Source organism: Mobula birostris, chromosome X (genome assembly GCF_030028105.1).
Source record: "Mobula birostris isolate sMobBir1 chromosome X, sMobBir1.hap1, whole genome shotgun sequence".
NCBI lineage: Eukaryota > Metazoa > Chordata > Chondrichthyes > Myliobatiformes > Myliobatidae > Mobula > Mobula birostris.
In genome coordinates, this window is record NC_092402.1 from 56,002,400 (window position 1) to 56,026,969 (window position 24,570).

A 24,570-nucleotide genomic window follows, 5' to 3' on the forward strand; every position below is an offset into this window, starting at 1 on the left:
TTCCCATCAACTCCCCCCAGATTCTACAGTTCACCCACACACTAAGGATAATTTACAGCAGATGATTGACCCACCGACCTGCATGTCATTGGGATGTGGGAAGAAACTGGAGCACCACATGCTGGAAACTCCACGCAGTCAGCACTGGAGGTCAGGATTAAATCCACGTCTCTGGAACTGGGGAGAATAAGAACACTGACTCCTGTGATCTCCTTAAATGCCATAATGGGCTGGAGTAATGGATCAGCTTCTTCATGCTCCCATGATTCACTCTACTTCAAGGCCCCGCTACTAATATTTCCCAACAGCACGCCAGTCCCCTCGATGGCACTTACCATTGGTCACCGTTCTCCTGGCAATCTCCCACAACACAAGCCCAAATGCCCAGACATCTGTCCACTTGTATGACTCAAAACGATCGGTGCGGATAGTCTCATCCAGGACCTCTGGAGCCATGTAACGCTTGGTCCCCACTTTAGGGTTGTTTCCAATGTCCAGGAAGTCGTTGTTCTGAGAGTGCATGACAGCCAAACCTGCAGTGCGGTGAAGGAGAATGTTACGATGATTTGGAAAACATTACATCAGACTGAAGCACAGACATGTCAAAGAAGGGAAGATCGGATTTGGTCAATGCGTGTGGCTGTCACCAGTGTACTTAGAAAACGTAACTTCAATACTGCTCAGGTACAGCTCCCCCAGGAAGTGGGAAAATATGTCACCACGAAGCCCCCACCAATATCTGTGCCAGGAAGGAGAGCACAACCCTGGCACAACTAGTTGTTACAATCAAATGCAGTGTTCATACAAAGCATTCATCTGATCCAATGTCCTGTGTAATACTTCTGTAAAAAAAAATGCATCTGAACCAGTCACCCGACCCACTCATCCACATTCTCACAGCCAAGTCTGGCTCTCATTGTTTGCGCATTCTTCCTCCTTGTAAACTTATTATCAAAGTACATATATGACTCCACATACTACCCCGAAATTCATTTTCTTGTGAGCATTCACAGTAGAACAAAGAAATACAAAAGAATCATTGAAAAACTACACAGAAAGACTGACGACCAACGAATGTGCAAGATGTGTTGACTCGTTACCCATTGCTTGCCGCTGATTAGATAGAGGACAGTTACTGATGATCGCTTACCGATTGTGTCCAGCCAGTTTGCTGCCTACAACCAACCAAAATGATGCTCATTGACTATTGACTATAATCTGACAATTCACAGCTTGATAGCTTATTTGCAGGCATTTCACTGCTTGTGTACAGGCAACCTACTGTTGATTTACAATCGACTGTCTGGTGATTTATAGACACCTTACTGCTGATTGCATTTTGGCATATTTACAGGCAACTTGCTGCTGAGACAATTGGTTGCATTCGGCCAATTTACCCATAATTTACAGGTAATGTTGCTTATTTACAGACAATGTGCTGTTTATTTGCAGGCGACTTGCTGTTGACTGACAGGCAACTTACTGCAAATTGACTGCTGCCTGCATTGGGCCAATTTGCTGTTGTTTTACAGTCGATTTGTTGCTGATTGACTACTGATGGCATTTTGTTAATTTAATCAGGAATCTTGAAGAAGGGTCTCAACCCAAAACACCATTTCTTTATTCCCCTCATAAGAAGCTGCCTGACCTGGTAAGTTCCTCCAGCATTTGGATTTACAGATGATCTGTTGTTGATTTACAGAAAACTCATTGACAGACAAGCTGCTGTTGATCTGCAGATAACTTGCTTCTTGGTTACAGGCAGCTTTGCGGCTGATTGCATTCTACCAATTTGCTGTTGAGCAGAAGCGGCTTGCTACTGAATGTTGCAGGCAACGTGCTGATTGGATAGCATTTGTACACTTGCAACCTGTCAACATTGTCCGTGGATTTAATCTTGGCAATTTGCTGATTGGACAAGACGGCATTTAGACTCTGCTGCTGGTAGGATAATGTTTGTATTTAGACCCTGCTTAATTGACTAAAATGGTAATTTGCATTAAATTGGCTGTTGCGTGTGATTAGGCAGTTGCTACTGATTGGTTAAAACTCGCTAATCACTCACAACTTGTTTTTCATTGGCTACCGTTTGCATAAAGCCAATTGTTACTGCTGATTTGCTAGCAAATGCGTGCATGCAATTTTGCTGCCAATTCACACATCATTGCATCAGACAGCTTGCTACTGATTGGCTATCAAATGCATACAAGTAATTTGCTGAAAGTGCACAATAATCTTGTTCCTTGTTGGTTAATATTCCACTATGGCAGTTCAGTCCACACAAGAACTTAGTGCATGCAGGAAACTTGCGCTTTTCTTTTGCACGTTTGTCCTTTGAGACTGGCCTCACGGTATGCCTAGAAACAAAAATCAGTTTAGGGATCTTCCACACATAGCATCATCCTTATCACCTGCACAACAAAAGCACCAAGAAAGAGTAAATTGAAATAGTAGTTCACCAGACTTGTGTCACATTTTAACATGGATCACTTTGAACAGTGGTTGTTAAATTGATACACACAGCACTAAATTTGTGTGCAGCAGTAATTGAGCGACAAAGTCATTTGTTCTGCTGGTAATTTTAACTCCTTGATAATCTCCATACGGAGCCATGAAATACAGAGTGAAAGGGAAACTGGCATTCCACTGGCACCTTTCACAATGTCAAGGTGCCACAGATAACTTTGCAATCACTTTTTAAAGTGTTGAAGGTTTTGAAATGTACCTATATGTACGCAGCAAGCCAGTGCAAGCACGAGCAACCAGAAAATCAGCATTAGTAATGTTGATAGAGGGAGGAGAATGGGCTCGGACACCAGTAATGCTTCCCAAAATCTTCTTTAAAATAGTGCTGTGGGAAGCTGCTCTCTCAGATTCCACCTGATTTACCAAGTGTTTTCAATTTTTATGCCACTGTGTGGGATTGAATCAACTTTTTTTGATGCAAATACAGGGGTGCTTCCAACAACCCAAACTAATGCAGTGGAACAGAGAGAGGGGATTTTAATTTAACACTATGCCTGAAGGATAACACATCCAGCAGCATTGCACTGGATTATACAACCTCTCATGGACCCAGAACAGATTTCACCCAGTCAGGAAAACTCACTAACACCTCTACTTTCTAAGGAGGCTGAAGAGAGCTGAACTGTGCACATCTGTACTCACGTCAATCTACAGATGCACAGTAGAGAGCATCCTAACATGCTGCATCACTGCATGGTATGGAAACTACACTGTGGCAGACTGGAAAGCTGGACACCGGGTAGTCAAAACTGCCCAACACATCACTGGCACCAGCCTACCTGCCATCAAAGATATATTTAGAGAAAGGTGCTGGAAAAAGGACAGTAATATCACAGAGGATCCCACCCACCCTGCTCATGGACTAGGTTCTTGGTTGCTAGGTTGCTAGGTTCTTGATTAGTAAGGGTGTTAAAGGTTACAAGGGGAAGAAAGGAGAATCGGGTTGAGAGGGACAATAAATCAACCATGGTGGAATGGTGAAGGAGACTCGATGGGCCAAATGGCCTAATTCTGCTCCTATGTCTTAAGGTCTAAAAGGGGGATCCAATCGGAAGGGAAGCTGTCCATGGAGTTGAACACCTCATTAACAGAGAGCAGAGTGGCTGTGTTAGTTTTGGTCAATGGCGGGCAGGTAGGAAGCAGCATCAGTAAAGCAGGTAGACAGTCATCACTGGCCATCAGGATGTCAGGACAGTTGGAGACCAGAGGACCCCTGCATCCATGTCCAGGAGTGTGGGCAGTGGGCTGAAGCAGCCTTCCAAGACACAGGAGCACTGGGGTTATTAATATGCAGGAAAAAGCTTGGCACAAGAAGGGAGCTTAAGCTTCTTCGTGACTGGAAGACAAAATGTAAGGTGAAGAATGTTGAACCATGAAGAACTGGGCAGGACGTTGCTTAGTTTGTTTACCCAACTTCATGAAAGGAGGCACTGGAGAGTAGTCGTTACCTAAGTCTGCTATGCAGCATTGCTTGTTTCTCTTGACAAGAATATTTCTGCTTTTTAGGTCCCGGTGGGCGATGGCTGCTTTGCCCGGTGTTCCAATGATTTCTGCGTGTAAGTGGACAAGGCCGCTGATGATGGAGAGCACGAGCTTCATGCAGCCCTGCGTGTTGACGGCATTGCACTGAAGGTAGTCGTACAGTGACCCGTTCTCATGGTAGTGGGTTATGAGCCAGAGCTGGGTGCTTGAGTTTCTGGACGTCATGTCTGAGGCGATGAAGCCTGGGGAGCGAGGAGGCAAACACAACTGGTTAGAATGTGTGGGGCATCCCAAAATTTTCACGCTATGTCACGGAGTGCAGCACAGGGGAGAGAAGTTAGGTGGGGAGGAGTGAGGAACTTGCTCACGTTCCACAGAATGGACATTATGAACACACTGGCCCAAGAAAGTGTTTTTGTTCCACACTAGTTCTTCCCATCCTACTCTCTCACTCTGTCAGCAAATCCTCATGTGCATTTCTCTCCCTCTTGTATGACCGCGTTTTCCCTGAAATGCATCAGTGTGCCCCATTACAGGAGAGATGTGGAGGCCTTGGAAAGGGCACAAGGGTGCTGCCTGGATTACAGAGCATGTCTTATGAGGATAGGTTCAGTGAGCTAGGGCTTTCCTCTCTGGACCGAAGGGGGATGAGAGGTGCACAAGGTGACAAAAGGCATAGATCAAGCGGAGAGACAGAGTCTTTTTGCCAGGGCAGAAATGGCTAACATTAGGGGGCATAAGTTTTATGTAATTGGAGGAAAGTAGAGGGAGGACGTCAGAAGTTGTTTTCTTTTTACACAGAAAGTGATTGAGTGCTTGGAACACCCTGCCATGGGTGGTGGTAGAGGCAGATACATCGGGGACATTTAAGAAACTGGCATGTAGATAGGCACATGGACAATAGAAAAATGGAAGGCTACGTGGGAGGGAAGATTGTTCTTAAAGTAGGCTAAAAGTTCGGTACAACATTATGGGCTGAGGGCCTGTACTGTGCTGTACTGTTCAATGTTCTAAAGGGTATGAACTATAAGGAGAGGCAGGACAAACTTGAGTGGTTTTCTTTTCAACATCAGAGGCTGAGGGGTGAACTGATGGAAGTACAGGTTGACCACCGGCTTTCCAGAAACTGATGGTTCAGCGCCACTTTTAATTACGAGGCCAAGTATCGCTCATTTTTCATGAAATGTATGTTAGATGAGGTGAATGCTGGCAATTCTGTACAGACATTTATTAAAGAATTTAACATGAAGGATGTTCTTTGGTTCATTACTCGAGGATGGGAGAAGGCAGAAGCTTCAGCACCAAAGAATGGCTGGCATAAGCTGTGGCCTGCCTTGATGTTTGATAATGTGCCTGAAGAAAAGCTTGACGATGATTTTACAGGATTTCGTGTACCAAAGGAGAAAGCAGTTGTTCATGATTTGTTTGTGTATATCAAAGATATAGCAAGTAGTTGAGAATCAGTTGAAAATCAAATAAACTGCAGATGCTGGAATTCTGAAATAAAAACAGAAACTACTAGAAACACTCAGCAGGTCAGCCAGTAGAGGGAAGAACAGGGTTAAGGTTTCGGACCTGGGAAAGAGAGAGAAAAGTATTTTTCAGAAACAGAGAAGATGATGGAGACGAATGGATGGGACAAGGAAAATAGCTGTGATATGGCGGGGCCAGTGTTGCCATGGGGATGATCGAACAATTAATGCTGCATTTAGAGGATGACAAAGAAGTGTTGTGTGATGCAAGCTGTATGCCAGACTATGCTAATGGAGAGAGAAAAAGTCCTGAGCCAATATCACAAAGACACAAAAGACTAGAGAACTGGAGATGCTGGAATCACTGGAGGAACTCAGCAGGTCAGGCAGCGTCTATGGAGGGAAATGGACAGGCAATATTTTTAATCAGGGATGAAGGTTGGGCGTTGGTTCAACAATGAAGGGAAATGCCCCCAGGCTCTTGTGATGTAGATAGAGATATTGAAGGCTTGATGTTAATACTCAAAGTGGGATGGTTGAGTTCAGGAAGATGGAGGTTGTTACAGAGGATGTGGAGGAGTGGGAAGAGACTGGGAAAGAGGTGAAAGATAGAAGCTAAGATAGGAAGAAATTAGTTCCATAGGGAAAGAATGGGCTAAAATAATATTGGAACTATGTTGCTTGTGCATTTTCAGGAAGAGGTAGAACTGTGAATGGACTACTGTGAGGATGGAGGGAGTGACCCCCCAATGAGATGTGGTCACTCTGATGATCCCTCATTCCCAGATCTTGTTGCATTTCTGCAGCACTTACCTAGAATGTTATCGTGCCTCAGCAAGACTGTGTTGTAGATCTCTGTCTCCCTAAACCAGGACTGTTCATCTCTTGAAGAGAAGATCTTAACGGCTACATTTTCCCCCTGCCACATGCCTCTCCACACTTCACCGTAGCGTCCTTTCCCTAAGCAAAGGCAAACAAAGATTAGGAAAAAGGAGCTGGGATTTTCCAGTGGTTTTGCAGTGGGAAGGGAGGCAGCGAAGGTTGGACATTCACTTTTTGCTGTAGAACCAAACTGTACACCAAACGCCCAGTTTGAATTGAAGCCGAGTCAACTGATTTTTAACAGAGGCAATATTTGACCTGAGTCGGGGAAAATAGACAAGTGTGCCACGGAAGTTCAGAGTTCAATTCTGGCTGGTGCTGTTCTGTAAGGAATCTCTGTATGTCTTCCCCATGGAATGTGTGGGCTTTCTCCAGGTACTATATAGTATATACTGTATGTAAAATATATGTATTTTACAGCTAAGCAGGGAAGAGTGTTGTATAACCACATAACAATTACAGCACGGAAACAGGCCATCTCGGCCCTTCTAGTCCATGCCGAACTCTTACCCTATCCTAGTCCCACCGACCTGCACTCAGTCCATAACCCTCCATTCCTTTCCTGACCATATATCTATCCAATTTAACTTTAAACGACAACATCGAACCTGCCTCAACCACTTCTGCTGGAAGCTCATTCCACACAGCTACCACTCTCTGAGTAAAGAAGTTCCCCCTCATGTTACCCCTAAACTTTTGTCCTCTAATTCTCAACCCATGTCCTCTTGTTTGAATCTTCCCCACTCTCAATGGAAAAAGTCTAACCACGTCAACTCTATCAATCCCCCTCATAATTTTAAACACCTCTATCAAGTCCCCCCTCAACCTTCTACGCTCCAAAGAATAAAGACCCAACTTGTTCAACCTTTCTCTGTAACTTAGGAGATGAAACCCAGGCAACATTTTAGTAAACCTCCTCCGTACTCTCTCAATTTTATTGACATCTTTCCTATAATTCGGTGACCAGAACTGTACACAATACTCCAAATTTGGCCTTACCAATGCATTACATCCTAACTCCTATACTCAATGCTCTGATTAATAAAGGCCAGCGAACCAAACCAGCATTGTGTATTTAATATTTCAGTAATATAGTAAATGTATTGTTTGACTAAGCACTCTGTTGTTTACTTAAGTCATTACAGGTTATATGTAAAAGTACGTGAATGACATACATCATTACACCACCATGTCATATGTGCGTGCCTCACTAAAGTAAAAATGAAGTAGACACATTTATCCCTGGGCTTGTGTTTTTCTTTCAATTAGCTTTGAAGTTACAAAATATAACACTGATGAAGGGTCTCAGCCCAAAACATTGACTGTTTATTCCTTTCCGCAGATGCTCACTGACCCGCTGAGTTCCTCCAGCATATTGTTTGCGTTACTCTTTGATCCACAGGCTAAGTTAATGCGACTCAGCAGGAATGGCTATTGCCACCAACTCAGAAGGTTTTTGGTTCAAGTCCCATTCTGTAGACTGGAACACTGCCATGCTGAGGCAATGGGCTGCTTACAGCAAGACCACTATTTCGACTGAAATGGACGGGGTTAAATAAGGCCTCTATCACACACGCCTGAAGACAATGCTGCCATAAATGGCAGGGAATGATCCTTAACTCTCTTTCATTTACCTCATTTGGCTGAAGGCAATCATGTTGCTTGTATGGAGAATCACTGTTGTTGTTTTGGTCCTGACAACTGTTTCTCTTGAGCTTTTATGACTCTTTTCAAATACACTTTGTAGATTGCATGTGACACCATGCTGGTTAAGTTGACCCTTGTTGCTGAGAAAATGAGCTTTGATTGTTCAAGAATGGCATCTTTACTCCAGCTGAGTGCATTCGCTCACCCCCTCCAGCCCATTAGCTGACCGTGCTGTCCACTGACATTCAATTCCTTCTCATTCCCATTAACTGGAAGCTCAGCACTCTTTGGTCAGTACATATACTCGCTGCAGAGGTGCAGGGCAGCTGGCAGTACTTGGGAGTTGGTAGTCACGTGTGGCTCAGCCGTCCACTGTGCCTAGCCACCCACGACTGAGATGGTGGACACAGCACAAACACCACTTATGAATTTGCCAGTTTCACAGCTGTTGTCGGTAGGATCTCAAACGGTGATGAGGAGTGGGACAGATCAGCTGGTTGAGTGGTGTTGTAACAACAACCTTGCACTTAACATGAGTAAGACCAAAGAATTGTTTGCGGACTTCAGGAACGGGAAGTTGAGGGAACACACACCAGTCCTCATCGAGGGATCAGAAGTGGAAAAGGAGAGCAGTTTCAAGTTCCTGGGTGTCAGCATCTCTGAGGATCTATCCTGGGCCCAACATATTGATGCAGTTAAGAAAGGTGCACAACAGCAGCTACATTTCATTAGGAGTTTGAGGAGAATTAGTACGTCATCAAAGACTCAAGTGAATTTCTACTGATGTACTGTGGAGACCATTCTAAATGGTTGCACCACTGTCTGGTATGGAGGGGCACTGCACAAGATCAGGAAAAGCTGCAGAAAGTTGTAAACTCAGCCAGTTCCATCATGGGCACTAGCCTCCCCAGCACTGAGAACACCTTCAAAAAATGATGCCTCAAAAAGGCGGCATCCATCATTAAGGACCCCCATCACCCAGGACACGCCCTCTTCTCATTGGTACCATCAGGGAGGAGGTACAGGAACCAGAAGACACACACTCAACATTTTAGAAACAGCTTCTTCCCCTCCGCCATCAGATTCTGAATGGGCAATGAATCCATGAACATCACCTCACTAATTTTGCTCTCTTTCTACACTATTTATTTAATTTTTATATATATTTCTCATTTCTTCAAATTTATATTATACCATGTACATTACACTGTGCTGCTAGTGTTAAACAACACACTTCATGACATACAGTTTGTCAGTGATTATAAACCAGATTCTGATTCTGACTAAGAACATTGTGTTTTATTTGTGATGACAATGGGAAAAATTGGGAACTGTTTCTTGCCTCATTACAAGTCAATTGGGCATAAGATTCTTTGAAGTATCCTGAGGTAATGAAAGACACCATGTAAATGCAGGGTTGTTTTAACAGAAGGAATCCAAATGGCTTTGCATAGCTTAACCTAGAACAATCTAAGACATATCTCACCAACCAGCTCCCTCCACTTCTTACTGTGTTTCAGACCCTTCATTAAAATGCTTTCCCCCTCACGGCACAATGCTAAGGTTAACAAAGCATGAAAATGAAATCTAAGAGATAAAGAGGGTGTTTGAAATAGATTGTACTGACCTACACATTCTATCAGTGTAATTTGCCTGGCCACTGTTCTCTGAACAAGGAAAGGGAGACCAGAGCCACTACCAGAAGTACAGGAATGATCAAACAGGTCCTAAGATGAGAAACAAAAAAAAGGCATTTTAATTAAGGATTAGAGCAATTCTTTGCAAGAACTTACAAGGAATGAACAGCAGTTGAAGACACCATTGTTTAACAAATTTGACAAAATTGTACGTGACATCACAGAAAGAGGCCGATAAACCCTCTTGCTCCATGAGGGATTCTCTTATCTTCCTAATATAGGTGGAAGAATTTGTGAACATAATGTCCAATCCTCTTTCTCAGGAATTATATAAGGCACTGGTGAGGGAACACTTGGAGTACCATGAACAGTTTTGGTCATCCTGTTAGAGAAAGATCTTATTAAACAAGAAAAGGTGCAGAAAAGGTTTGCCAGGATGATGCCTGGACTTGGGGAGATTGCATAGACTAGGTATCTATTCCCTGAAACGTGGGAGATTGAGTAGTGACCTGGTAGAGGTGCGGTATATAGGATCATGAAGAGCATAGACAGGATGAAAACACATAGTCTTTTCACCAGGGAGGGGTGCTAAAGCAAGAGGGTAAAGATGAATAAACTCTTTCAGGCTTCCAGCCGGATACAGGAATCGATTATAACCAATGTTTCGATGACAAACTGCCATCTTCTTCAGGGAAAGAGGGCATAGGTTTAAGATCAAAGGGTGAGATTTAAAAGAGATCTTTTTTTTTTACACAAAGAATGGTGCATACTTGGAGTGAGCTCCATAGTCATTGAGGTGGAAATATTGGCAGCATTTAAAAGCCACCTAGATTAGGAGGTGGATAGGAGAAGTTTAGAGGGCTGTGGGCCAAATGCAGGCAAGTGGGACTATCTCACTGGGCAACACAGAGGGCATGGACATCTTGGGCTGTAGGGCCAGTTTCCATTCTGTATGGCTCTATGACTCTCTGACTGGAATTCAGAGATGGGTGCTTGGTGACATATGGTAGTATGGGAGATAATGGTGGTAGTTGAAGGAAGAGCCAGGCTTAGTAGTGATTCACGTCACAGCTAGTAACCACTGTCACTCACCGACATTAGCATTCATATAACATCTTCGTGCAGATGCCTCCCCCATCATGAATCACATGGATTAGGAGAAAGGAGTGGAAATAATAAAATGGTCAGGAATTTCCAGTCTGTTATACAGAACAGTCCAGGTGGCAAGAGGGTCTACTGGTTTGGATAAGCATTGAATTTGCCCCAATGTACATTTCTTTGTGATCGAAAGATAAGATTGTAGTTACAGAGGATGACAGTTTACCTCACCATGCCACTAACCCTTTAGAACCACCCATTCCTTTTCCATTTGTACCTTTCAACAGCTGATGGGGCTATTGTGTTCCCTGCTGCGATGAACATTCATAGAGTTGTTTCACTCTTAACATGTCCTGCATTAAGGCAGGGTTTGTGTTTCCCAGCTCCTGGACACTTTGTTACTCACAGACCAAGGGAAAGGATACTCCCAGTTTGCTCTTTCAGAAACATTTTACCTGCTCTTCTTCAGAGAGCAACTTTACAGTTGGTCAATCTTGCCAACTCTGCTTTCCCTTCTATGCAACTTTTACTGATTTCTGCAGGCAACGAGAGAGTGAAAACTTACGCCAATTGTGTTGTCTCCAAGCTCAGTTATTTTCAGCATTTCTGTCTGGTTCAGTTCTTCGTCCTTGTTCAAAAATGGCATCTTTTTGTTTTTACAGAGTTTCTGGTGGAACAGCAGCAACAGGGCTACCAGAACACTCAGCACCACAACTGGGACTAACACTGTGACCAGGGAAGTGATTTTTTTCTTTGTTACTGAGAAAAGACAAATCACAGGAGACAATGAGCAGAAAGTATCAACCTCATAGTGTCACAGGGTCACACAGCACAGAAACAAGTCCTTGGCCCAACTGGTCCATGCAGACCAAGATTATCATCTAAGGTGGTCCCACTACCCTGTGTTTGGCCCATATCCCTCTAAGTCTATCCTATCCATGTACCAGTCCAAGTATCTTTTAAATGTTGGTAATGTAGCCACCTCAACTGCTTCCTCTGGCAGCTGGTTCTATATACCCACCACGTTCTGGGTAAAAAAGTTGCCTCTCAGATTCCTATAAAAAATCTGCCCTCTCAACTTTAACCTATGCCATCTTGTTCTTGATTCCCCAAATCTGGGAAAAAGACAGTGTGCATTCACCCTATCTATGCCCCTCATGGTTCATACAACTCTATAGGATCTCCTCTCGTTCTCCTATGCTCTAATAGATAAATTCCAACTTGCTCAATCTCTCTCCATAACTCAGTCCATTGAGTCCTGGCAACATCCTCATAAATATCCTCTGCACTCTTTCCAGCTGAGTGACATCTTTCCTATAGCAGGGTGACTAAAAATGAACACAATGTTTTAAATGCAGCCTCAACAATGTCTTGTATAACTGCAACGTAACATCTCAGCTTCTATACTTAATGCCCTGACTGATGAAGGACAGCATGCCAAAAGCCTTCTGCACCATCCTGTCTACCTGTGACACCAACTTTCAGGGATCTATATGCTTGTTCTTGTAGGCTCCTCTCTTCTACAACATTATGACCTCTACACCAGGGCCTCTGCTCTTTGTGATATATGTAAATGACCTGGATGAAAATATAAATGGGTGGGTTAGTAAGTTTGCAGATGATATGAAGATTAGTGGAGTTGTGGATAGCATAGAAGACTGGCAAAGTCACAATACAGATCAATTGCAGATAAGGGTGGAGAAATGGAAGATGGAGTTTAACCTGGACAAATGTGTGGTGTTGCACCTTGGTAGGGCAAATGTAAAGAGGCAGCACACTGTTAGGAACAAGACCCTTATCAGTGTTGATGAGCAGAGGAATCTTGGGGTCCAAGTTCATAGCTCCTTGAAAATGGCAACACAGCATGGGTTGATGGGGTGTTTAAGAAGGTATATGGCACATGTGTCTCTATTAGTCTAGGAATTGAGTTCAAAAGTCAGGAAGTTACACTGCAGCTTTCTGAACACTAGTTAGGCTGCATCTGGAGTATTGCATACAGTCCTGGTCACCCCAGTACAGGAAGGATGTCGAGGCTTGGGAGAGGGTGCAGAAAAGGTTTGCTGGGCTGGCTGGTGGCTCAATGGACATCGGCGCCGGACCCGGGGGCGGAGATGCCCGGGTTCGAAACCAGTCGGGTCCGCTCCCGAATACGCTTTCCATCCGTGCCGGGTTGAGTGTCGAGATCGCAACTCGACCTCGTAAAATAAGGGGAAAAATGCTGCAAAAATGTCTGTGTGGGGAGTGGTGCACCACACAGTCTCTCTCTCTCTCGCTCTGTGCCTTATAAAAAGCCATGAAAAAGACATCATCACGGACGCACGCGCGCACACGCATAGACGTGCACGCACGCAGACACAGACGTACAGACTCGCATGCATGCAGGCACACGCCAAAAAAAAAGAAGAAAAGGTTTACCATGATGTTGCCTGGATTAGAGGGCATGTGCTATAATGAGAGGTTAGATAAACATGGGTTATTTTCTCTGAAATGGCGGAGGCTGAGGGAAGATTTGATAGCGGTTTATAAGATTATGAGAGGCATAGGCAGAGTAGGCAGCCAGTATCTTTTTCCCAGGGCTGAAATGTCGAATACCAGAGGACATGCATTTAAGGTGAGAGGCAGTAATTTCAAAGGAGATGTGAAGGGCAAGTTTTTTTTTACACAGAGCCTGGAATGCGCTGCCTAGGGTGTTGTAGAGGCAGAAACAACAGGGTCTTTTAATGATGTTTAGATAGGCACATAAATGTGAGGAAAATGGAAGAATATAGACATTGTGTAGGAAGAAGGGATTAGTTTAGTTGGCCATTTGATTACTAATTTAAGTGATTCAGAACAATCTTCTGGGCCAAAAGGCCTGTTCCTGTGCTATGTTCTATGTTGCCATTACCCAAGGCCCTACTGTTCACTGTAAAAGTCCTACGCTGGTTAGTCTTCCTAAGATGCACCACCTCATACTTAGCTGAATTAAACTCCATTTGCCATTTCTCAGCCCACTTACCCAGCTGATCAAGATCCTTCTGTAATCCCCGGTAACCAACTTCACTATAACTGGGTGGTGAACACACATTCCAACATGGGTACAGGAGGAGGTCACCCAGCTTCCCCAACCTACTCCAGCATTCAGTGACTGATCTGTATGTTCCCTTCATCTACATGTACGAACAGTTGGTCCGATATTTGGCTTTGTCTCCATTTCCTGCCTATTCCCCAGAACTCTTCCCTGTTCCACATCACCAAGAGCCTAGCTCTATTCCACTTCATTCCCTGAAGAAAAAACTGATTATCCTTGGATATAACATTTCCAATGATCGACCATCCTCAACAAGCTGTGGAGGGAGGGAATTCCATACTGGACCCCAGTATTCCATAGTCCACCTCTTAGTTTTATGTGTCTTTTCTCTGAACGTTCTCACTTGATGAAACAGCTTTTCTTACTCCTCCAGAGATCTCTCTCCACTTGAAGTACCCCACTTGACCATCCCCACCAAATTTCCTGCCCTCCCAGAAATTTAAGATACCTTGTTCCCAATAGAATACAGTCATAAAGGAAGATAGCAAGTTCTTTTTGTTTAAGTCATATTTAACTTCTGCAGTGTTTTCTATGAATGGAAAAGTTGATTTATTGACTTTAGGGGTGCAACATAATTTCAAGAAAAAAATCCCATTCAAGGGAAATGAGCACCGATTGGAAATGATTACAAGGAGTTGGAAAAGTTGATTATCAAAACATTCTAGTGAAAGGTTTTAAACTAAACTGGTTTCCCTCAGGTAGAGAACTAAAATTGGACAGTAAAACACACACAAAATGCTGGAGGAGCTCAGCAGGCCAGGCAGCATCTATGGAGAGGAATAAACAGTCCATGTTTCAGGGCAAGAGCCTTCCTCAGGACTGAAAAGGAAGGGGGAAATACCAGAGTAAGCTGGTGGAGGGGAGGGGAAGGAGTAAAAGCTAACAGGTGAAAAGTGAAACTAGGTGAGGGGTAGGTATGTGGGTGGGTGGGGAGGGGAAATAAAGTGAGAAGCTGGGAGATGATAGGTGGAAAGGGTAAAGGGCTGAAGAAGGAATCTGACAGGAGAGGACAGTGGAGCATGGAAGAGAGGGAAGGAGAAGGGGAACCAGCGGGAGGTGATAGGCAGGTGAAGAGAAGATAAGGGGTAATAGGGGAGCCAGAATGAGGAATAGAGGAAGGGGGGGGGGAGTCAGAAAAATCGATGTTCACGCTATCAGGTTGGAGACTACCCAGATGGAAATTGGGGTGTTGCTCCTCCAACCTGAGAGTGGCCTCATTGTGGCAGCAAAGGAGGCCATGGACTGACATTATCAGAATGGGAATGGGAAGTAGAATTAAAATGGGTGGCTACCAGGAAATTTCACCTTTCCTGGTGGACAGAACATAGGTGCTCGACAGTGAATGTGGTTCTTGGGAGACACATAAAGTATATTGGAATATATACAGACATGGTCCCATGTTCCGTACAGGGGATTTCAAGAGTTATTTGGATTTAAAACCCTGTGTGTCACATGTGCTTCCTGTACACATATCTTACTTTCTTTTGTTGTTATTTAGTCCATGCTTTTCTGTTAAGATGCCAATGCCAAGGTTTCCCAATGTTGTGATGTTAACGAGGCAGCATCTCTAGGAAGAGGTACAGTCAACATTTCAGGCCGAGACCCTTCGTCAAGACGAAGGGTTTCGGCCTGAAACGTCGACTGTACCTTTTCCTAGAGATGCTGCCTGGCCTGCTGCGTTCACCAGCAACTTTGATGTGTGTTGCTTCAATTTCCAGCATCTGCAGAATTCCTCGTGTTTGTGATGTTAACAGTCAGAATGTGGGTGCAGGCTTTGACCACTAGGTGGCTCCAAAGTGGCATTTGCAGCTTAACCTTTTCGACTGTGATGCTTCCTCTCTTGGGTCAGGTGGCTTGAACAGGCAAAGGTCAGAATGAAAAGGCGCAACCTTGAGCTTATGGTTACCACCAGCGGTAGATCTTCTCTGAGTTAAGAAACCAAACCACCCTGTGCCACTCTGCACCAGTCTCTCTATGACCATTCTCAAAGGGAGTTAGGTACATGCAGTACCATTCATGACTTTAAGATTTAGAACCCAAGAAATAGGAGCAGGAATAATCCATCCCGTTATTCATTATGATCAGGACTGATCTTCTTACCACCATTTCCATATCCCTGATATCGTTAATATCCAGAGATCTATCAATCTCTTTTTGACTGAGCATCTGTAAGATTCCAGGGTAGAGAATTACCAAGTTTCCTCACCCTGTGAGGGAAAGATTTTTTTCCTCTCATCTCAATGTTAAATAGACCACCCCTGATTCTGGGAAGGTATCTATCCTCAGCCAGTGGAAACACCCTCCATGGATCCATCATTTCAAGTCCTTTGACTATTTTTCAAATTTTGATGAGATCTTCTCTCATTCTTCTAAACTCTGGAGAATACAGTCTGAATTGACTCAATCTCTCCTCACATGACAAACCCACCATCCCTGGACCACCCTAGTGAATCCTCACTGCACTCTCAGTGGCAATTAGAGGTGAGGAGACCAGAACTGCCACGGTACTCCAACAAGACCCTATACAACTGGAACAGGATTTTCCTTATTTCTGTACTCACACCCCCTTATAACAAAGGCTAACACATCACTTGTCCTCTAGATCACTTGCTACACCTGCATGTTGACTTTCATTTACTTGCATATGAGTACATCCAAGTGCATTTGAACGTCATCACCACTGATCTCTCATCATTTACCAAATCCCCTGCTTATCCATATCCCCGTTCCCTCAGCTTGTCCATACACCCCTAACCCCAAAACCTCTCTACATCCCCCCCCTCCCCACTCACAACCCCACCTAGTGTAGGACCAACAGCAAACTCAGAAACAGGACAGTTGGGTGACCTTGGGCAAACAGCTGGTTCCTTGAGGTACTCTCCTAGTCCTACGGTTATCCTCATTCTTTGCATTCTGCCTGATAATTAATTTCTGTGCTCTCACCTTGTCGACTTGTCTCCTACGGGACCGTGTTGAAAGTTTCTGGAATTCCAAATGCACTTCATCTATTGGTTTCCCCATCTACACCAGCAGATTTCTCTTCATACTGTAAATCTATGTTGCCTTTCTTCAAAGTATCTGTTATTATATCTTCCATTTTAATATTTTTCAGACATTAGGTAACCAGCTCAGATTCTTCTTTCCCTCTTTTCTTCAACAGTGTGATCACATTTTCTCCCATTCATTCCATGGGCATCATTCCTGGATCTATGGAATTTTGGAAGATGAGAACCAGATCATCTATCTCTATGGCCGACTCTTTCCAAACTTCAGGGCGTAGATCATTGGGTTGTTGGTTTTCAAGCTCATGAACCTGTCTAGTGTTATTTTGTTGATCAATACTTATTTCCTTTGCTCCTCATTCTCACACAAGCCTTGATTCTCTAACATACCTGTCAGATTCTCTGCTGTTGTCTTCAATGAAGACAGATTCAAAGTAATTGTTTAATATCATAGCCAGCTATTCCAAATTATAAGTTCTCCTGCCCCTTTCTACAAGGGGGCACTTTTGCCCTCATTAAACTTTCCCTTTTAACGTTCCTGTAATAGTTCCTACAGTCCTTTTTTAAGTTCCTCACCAGTTCACTCTCAAGTTTGACCTTCCCTTTGTTCACTCTTTTTTTGCTCCTTCGGTGCTGAACTCCCAATTCTCTGTCTACTACTATTACTGGCAACTTTATAAGCATCTTTCTAGATTTTCTTTTTTTCATTAATTTCTCTTGTCACCCACAAAAGAATCATTTTCCATGTTTCTGTGCTTCAAAGGATTTTTTTTTTGCTACTTATGCACTCTTTTTGTGAACACTAGCCATCATCTGTTCTTCATTAGGAGTATAAGGAGATTTGGTTTGTCACCATAGACTCTTGGAAGATTCTCCAGATGTACATTGGAGAACATTCTGACTGGTTGCATCACTATCTGATATGGAGAAGCCAATGCACAGGCTGCAGAGGGTTGCAAACTCAACAAGCTCCATTAGGGACACAACTGTCTCCACCATCAAGGACATCTTCGAGAGGCGGTGCCCTAAGAAGGCAGCATTCATCACTAAGGACCCTCACCATCTAGGACATGCCCTCTTCTCATTACCACCATCAGGGAGGATGTACAGGAGTCTGAATATGCACACTCACTTTCAGGAACAGCTTCTTCCCCTCTGCCATTAGATTTCTGAGTGCTCCATGAACCCATGAATCTTATTTTTTTGCACTATTTGTTATTTTTGTAATTTAAAGCAATTTTATGTCCTTGCACTGTACTACTGCCACAAAGCAACACACTTCACGTCGTATAAGTCAATGATGATAAATCTGATTCCAGTTCTGGTTCACCATCACATCTTTCAATGTATTCTCTCAATCAACCACAACCAATTCCCTCATACCTTCATGGTTTCCTCTGTTTAGATCTAAGGGTTTAATTTCATATTAAATTATATTTCTTTCAAACTGAGGTAACGTTTTGTCACGTTATTGTCATTCCTCCCCAAAGGTCCCTTAAATAACAAAATGATTAATTAACCCTTTCTCATTCCACAAGATCTACACTAGTCCTTTCCCTGGTTGGTTCCTTAAGATATTGATCCAAGAAACCATCCTCCATGAAATGCTCCTCCTCTCTATCACAGCTGACTTGACTTCTCCACTCTAGGCTAAAGACTACCTATTATGACTCTGTTACTCTTCTTAAATGCTTCTCTAAGTTCCAGGCCTATTCTGTGCCTAGTATTGCAACTACTTGTTGGTGGCCTCTCAATAATGCCTACCAATATTTTCTGCCTTTTGCTCTTTCTTGACTCCACCCAATATGGCTCTACTTCCCCTTCAGGCCTTGCTGAGCCAAGGTCCTTTCCAACCACAATACTGATTTACCTCCTTATTTATAGCACCACCCTGCCTCCTTTTGCTTTCTGCTTTGTCCTTCTTAAGCATTGAACACCCATGACTATTTAATTCCCAGATCCTGCCAATGAGATCTGAACCTTTAATTCTTCTTGTGCCATTAACTCATCTAGCCTGTGGATGTTAGTGTCTTTTGCTATTCTAGCTTTTAAAATGATATCTCAAATGGCCTATCAACCAATCATGGCAATATAGTTTGGACAGGACACAAGGAAAATTCTGTGGAATTCAACATGAGGCTATATGATCTTCTACCTTCCATATGATAGAGATGATGAAGCCTTAGCTTAATATTTAATCTGCAAGGCAGCCTCTTCAGCAGTGTAGTCTTATCTCAGACTGCCTTTGGATTAAGCACACCTTTGGAATAAGATTTGAACCTACAACCTTTCAACTCAGACAGCATTAACGACTAAGCCAAGGTTGATCCAAGATATACTTCCAAAATGTAATCACCTCCAGGGAATACACGGATTGATGATATTAGAAACAGGCAGCCTAACTCCATTGTAACAATGAGGTATCAGCCTTATTGGCAAAACCCGATGTTTACATAGCAGCAGTGTCACCACAACTTCTGAAGGAAATAATGACCCTGAAGTTTCATGGGGGTCCTACTGGGAAGGATGCACCATGTCCTGCTGTGACACAAAGGTAATGTTGCCAGTCTGCTGGGGACTTCTCGTTCTTTTCCTTCATTTGGGACCCAGCATCCGGACAAGCCCAACAATTCTCTTCCCACCTCCTCGACCACCATAACTCTGACACCCATATAATAGTCAGGCTGGATTTCCACCATAAACTGAGGCAGCAAGTCAATGCAGGAGGGCACCAGAAGATCGCATCTCTCCGGATTGTCAAAGCTGCTCCAGCAGTAGTGACTGCCCCCTTCCTTGCTCCAGGACAGTAGTCTGTGTCTGTTCAAGCCAAGGCACATGACAAAAACCATACAGCTTTGTCCCATTGACCTACAGAGGTAAATGTAACAGAGAAGCACACACAAAATGCTGGAGGAATTCCGCAGGCCAGGCAGCATCTATGGAGAAGAGTACAGTCAATGTTTTGGGCCGAGACCCTTCATCAGGCCTGGATGATAAAGAGTCTTGGCCTGAAATGTTGACTATACTCTTTTCCACAGATGCTGCCTGGCCTGCTGACCTCCTCCAGCATTTTGTGTGTGTTGCTTGGATTTCCAGCATCTGCAGATTTTCTCTTAAACGTAACTGAGAGTCCCATTTACCTTCCACTCTTTTCACGGTGAGGTTGCGGTTACAGAAGTGACCCACGCAGCATTGTATGCTGACAGATGGTGATGGGTTGTCACAGGGTGCCTCTCGAGGGGTGCTTGTCAAACATCCTTTCACCACCTCATCTGGGAACTCACTGATCACTGAAACATAACACCTGGAGCCAGTACATTGGTCCTTGGTACAATATCCGTTCTGACACACACAGTCATACTTCTCCAATGTCCCTGGAAATGAGATGGAAGCAATTAACCATGGCATTATTAAGGACTTTGTACCAAGTCTTACAGGGTTTCCCTGGTCTCTCCCTGAAACTGTGGCCATTACTGGAAGGAGCATGTTCATTATTGCTGTTCTGGGAAGGCAGGGATGGGGTAAACAAGGGTTGCACCGGGACATTGACTGGACTGAGAAGAGGCGGATGGTCAACCTGGAAAAATGTGAAGTGATTCCTTTTGGAAGGTTGAGTTTGAAGGTGGAATACAAGGTTAATGACAGGATTCTAAAGCATTGTGGAAGAACAGAGGGATCTTGAGTCCACGTCCATAGATCCCTCAAAGTTGCTGCACAAGCTGATAGGGTAGTTAGCCTTCATTAGTTGGGGGGGGTTGAGTTCAAGAGCTGCGAGGTAATCTTGCAGCTCTGTAACATCCCGGTTAGACCACACTTGGAGTGTTGTATTCAGATCTGGTCATCTCATTATAGGCACGCTGTGGAAGCTTTATGGAAGGTGTAGAGGAGATTTACCAGATTTCTGCCTGGATTAGAGAACAAGTCTTGTGAGAGAAAGTTGAGCGAGCTAGGGCTTTTCTTTTTAGCGTGAAGATGGGTGAGAGGTGACTGAATAGAGATGTATAAGACGCAAAGAGGCATAGATAGAATGGACAGTCAGAGATTTTATTCTCTGGCTGTCAAATGGCTAATACGAGGGAGTATAATTTTAAGGTGATTGGATGAAAGTTAAGCGGGAATGTCAGAGGTAAATTTTTTTTACACAGTGAGTGGTGGGTGCGTGGAACGCCTTGGCAGGTATGGTGGTTGAGGCAGATACATAAGGAACATTTAAGGGACCCTTAAATAGGCACATAGATAAAAGAAACACAGAGGGCTATGTGGGAGGAAAGGGTTAGATTGAACTTGGAGTGGGTTAAAAAGTTGGCACAACACCATGGCTGAAGGGCCAGTGTTGGTACTGTTCTATGTCCTTAACCCAGATCTGTTGATATCTACAAAAAATCTCTAACTTGACTCTACTCGGTGAAAAAGCCTCCACAAGCCTTTTCAGGTAGAGATTTCTAAAGATTTACTAACTATGTCTAAAGAAGTTTCCCCCGATTCCTCTTTGGAACACTGTCCAGGAGAGACATCAGCCCCATATCTATGCTATTAAACCCCGTATGCTTCAATGAAATCACCTCTCAGTTTTCTGATCAATGGCCAAGGCTCAACTTCATTCACCATATACATTTACATGTATTAGGAATTTGCCGTGGTGTGTTGGCATGACATGCAACAAAGAACAACATTCAACAATTATTAAGAATAAAGAATTAACTAAAAATAAATTGAGAAGGATAGGGGAATGGAATAAAATGTGCGTGTGTGTGTGTATATATATATACACACACACGTATATATACCAGCATGTATTTACAGTCTCAGCAGCATTATGAAAAGATTGCACTAACTAGCTCACTAAGTCTTCACAGACGTTTTTAATCAGTCTCTTAAACCATGCACTGTTCCATCATGTTTCAAGGAATCTTCTATAGTCTCTATAGAAGAGGTCTGTTCAAGAGACTGATAAGACAGTGGGACGGAAGCTGCCCCTGAGTACGTATGTTCAGACTTTTGTATCATCTGCCTGAATGGAGAGAGGAGAAGAGAGAATATCTGGGGTGGGTGGGGTTTTTTATTCTGCTGGCTGCTTTACTGAGACGGCGAGAAGTATGGACAGAGTCTCTAGAGGGGGGTATAGGTGCAATCCTATCCATTATTATAGAATCCAGTTGTCTAATTTTTATTTCTGCAGGCAGAAATTATATAATAATCTACAAACACAACACTTTTGATATACCTGGCTTGGACACAGAGATCAAATTTGCATTGCAGAGGAAACCTGTGCAGCACCGTGTTATCTTCTCTGGGACTTGTGATTGGTTGCATCTCTTATCACTGTGCTCATTCAGACAGCCCTTCTGGTGGACCTGCTTCCCATCCTCAATGCTGAGAGTCTGATAGCAGAAGAGGCCAAAGCACCGCTGCCCTGTGCAGCCTTCACCTTCGCACACACACTCAGTCTCCTTCGTACCTGTGAGGAAACATTGCTTTATTTATCACTTACACTGGCTGTGCAAATATGTTTTAGGTTGAAGAGGATGGGTGAGATAGGATTGGGCCAGGCTATATAGAAGCAGAAGATGCTGGAAGCGCTCAGCAAGTCAGGCAGCATTTGCAGGGAGAGAAGCAGTGCTAATGTTTCAGGTTCACGGCCTTTCATTAGAAGGTGGAAAGCTGGAAATGAAACAATGAAACACTTTCTAAGCGGCAGGGAAGAGTTGGGATGGCGAGAACGAGGAGAATGAGTGTGTTTGGGTTCAGATCAAAGTTCAAAGTATGTATATGTCACCACATACCCCGAGATTCACTTTCTTTCAGGCATTCACAGTAGAACAAAGAAATACCATAAGACCATAATATATAGGAGTAGAATTAGGCCATTTGGCCGATCGAGTCTGCTTCATCATGCCTGATCCAATTTTGCTCTCCACCCCTATCTCCTGCCTTCTCCTCATACCCCTTCATGCCCTGACCAATCAAGAATCTATCAAACTCTGCCTTAAATATACATAAAGACTTGGTCTCCATAGCTGCCTGTGGTAAAGAATTCCACAGATTCACCACTCTCTGGCTAAAGAAGTTCCTCCTCAACTCTGTTCTAAAAGGATACCGCTCTATTCTGAGGCTGTGTCCACTGGTCTTAGACTCCCCCAACACAGGAAACATCCTTCCCACATCTACTCTATCAAGGCCTATCACTCTTCAAAAGGTTTCAATGAAGTCACCCCTCATTCTTCTGAATTCTAGTGAATACAGGCACAGAGCTATCAAACACTCTTCATTTGACAAGCTATTCAAACCTGGAATCATTTTCATGAACCTCCTTTAAACCCTCTCCAGTCTTAGCACATCCTTTCTAAGATAAAAGGCTCAAACTTGTTCACAATACTCCAAGTGAGACTTCACCAGTGCTTTATAAAGTCTTAACATTACATCCTTGCTTTTATATTGTAGTCCTCTTGAAATGAATGCTAACATCGCATTTGTCTTCCTTACCACAAACTCAACCTGCAAATTAACCTGTAGGGAATCCTGCACAAGGACTCCCAAGTCCCTTCGCAACTCAGTTTTTTTGTATTTTTTCTCCATTTAGAAAACAGTCAGCCCTCTCGTTTCTTTGACCAAAATGCATGACCATAGTCTTCCAAAAACTGTATTTCACCTGCCATTTCTTTGCCTATTCTCCTAATCTATGTCCTTCTCTAGCCTCTCTATCTCCTCAAAACTATTTTCCCAGCCACCTATCTTCATATCATCTGCAACAAAGCCATCAACTCCATCATCCAAATCATTGATATATAATGTAAAAAGAATCGGTCTTAACACAGACCCTTGTGGGACACCACTAGTCACCAACAGCCAACCAGAAAAGGCTCCCTTTATTCCCACTTTTTGCCTCCTGCCAATCAGCCACTGTTTTATCCATCCTAGAATCTTTCCTGTAACACCATGGACCCATAGCTTGTTAAGCAGCCTCATGTGTGGCACTTTGTCAAAGGCCTTCTGAAAATCGAAATACCCCTGTACACAACATCAACCGATTCTCCTTTGTCTATCCTGCTTGGTGTTTCTTCAAAGAATTCTAACAGATTTGTCAGGCAAGATTTTCCCTTGAGGAAACGATGCTGATTAAAGCCTATTTTATCATGTGCCTCCAAATACCCTGAGCCCTCATCCTTGATAATCGACTCCAACGTCTTCCTAACCACTGAGATCAGACTAACTGGCCTATAGATTCCTGTCTTCTGCCTCTCTCCCTTCATTTGTGATTTTCCAGTCTTCTGGAACCATTCCAGAATCTAGTGATTCTTGAAAGATCATTACTAATACCTCTTCAGCTAACTCTTTCAGAACTCTGGGGTGTACACCGTCTGGTCCAGGTGACTTACCTACCTCCAGACCTTCCAGTTTCTCAAGAACCTTCTCTCTAGTAATGATAACTTCACACACTTCATGACCCCTGACACCTGGAACTTCTACCATACTGCTACTGTCTTCCACAGTGAAGACTGATACAAAATACTAATTCAGTTCATCTGTCATTTCATTACTACCTCTCAGCATCGTTTCCAGTGGTCCGATATCCACTCTCGCCTCCCTTTTACACTTCAGTACCTCTTTATACAACAGTATTTCCAGTCAAGTTGGCTCCTGTGTACAATGCTCCCACAGGACATCTTCTGGATTGACCATGAAACCATTTAGTACACACCCTTTATGTCTTTTACATTTGTTTTTCATCTTGAATGTGATTCTGGAATTGTTGG

The 24,570-nt window shown here is 43.5% G+C and overlaps 1 protein-coding gene across 4 annotated transcripts in view; it reads right to left on the reverse strand.

The window, feature by feature from the left end:
- Nucleotides 1-24,570, reverse strand: part of LOC140191684 (activin receptor type-1-like) — a 131,828-nt gene that overhangs the window by 51,490 nt on the left and 55,768 nt on the right. For all 4 annotated transcript variants that reach the window (XM_072249326.1, XM_072249323.1, XM_072249324.1 and 1 more), the window contains 7 exons: nucleotides 22,041-22,274; nucleotides 19,957-20,190; nucleotides 11,310-11,503; nucleotides 9,637-9,736; nucleotides 6,294-6,440; nucleotides 3,975-4,250; nucleotides 336-533 (listed from right to left, as the gene is read on the reverse strand). In XM_072249326.1, coding sequence (XP_072105427.1) covers nucleotides 336-533; nucleotides 3,975-4,250; nucleotides 6,294-6,440; nucleotides 9,637-9,736; nucleotides 11,310-11,503; nucleotides 19,957-20,190; nucleotides 22,041-22,274 — 1,383 coding nt within the window. The remainder of the gene's footprint in view (nucleotides 1-335; nucleotides 534-3,974; nucleotides 4,251-6,293; nucleotides 6,441-9,636; nucleotides 9,737-11,309; nucleotides 11,504-19,956; nucleotides 20,191-22,040; nucleotides 22,275-24,570) is intronic.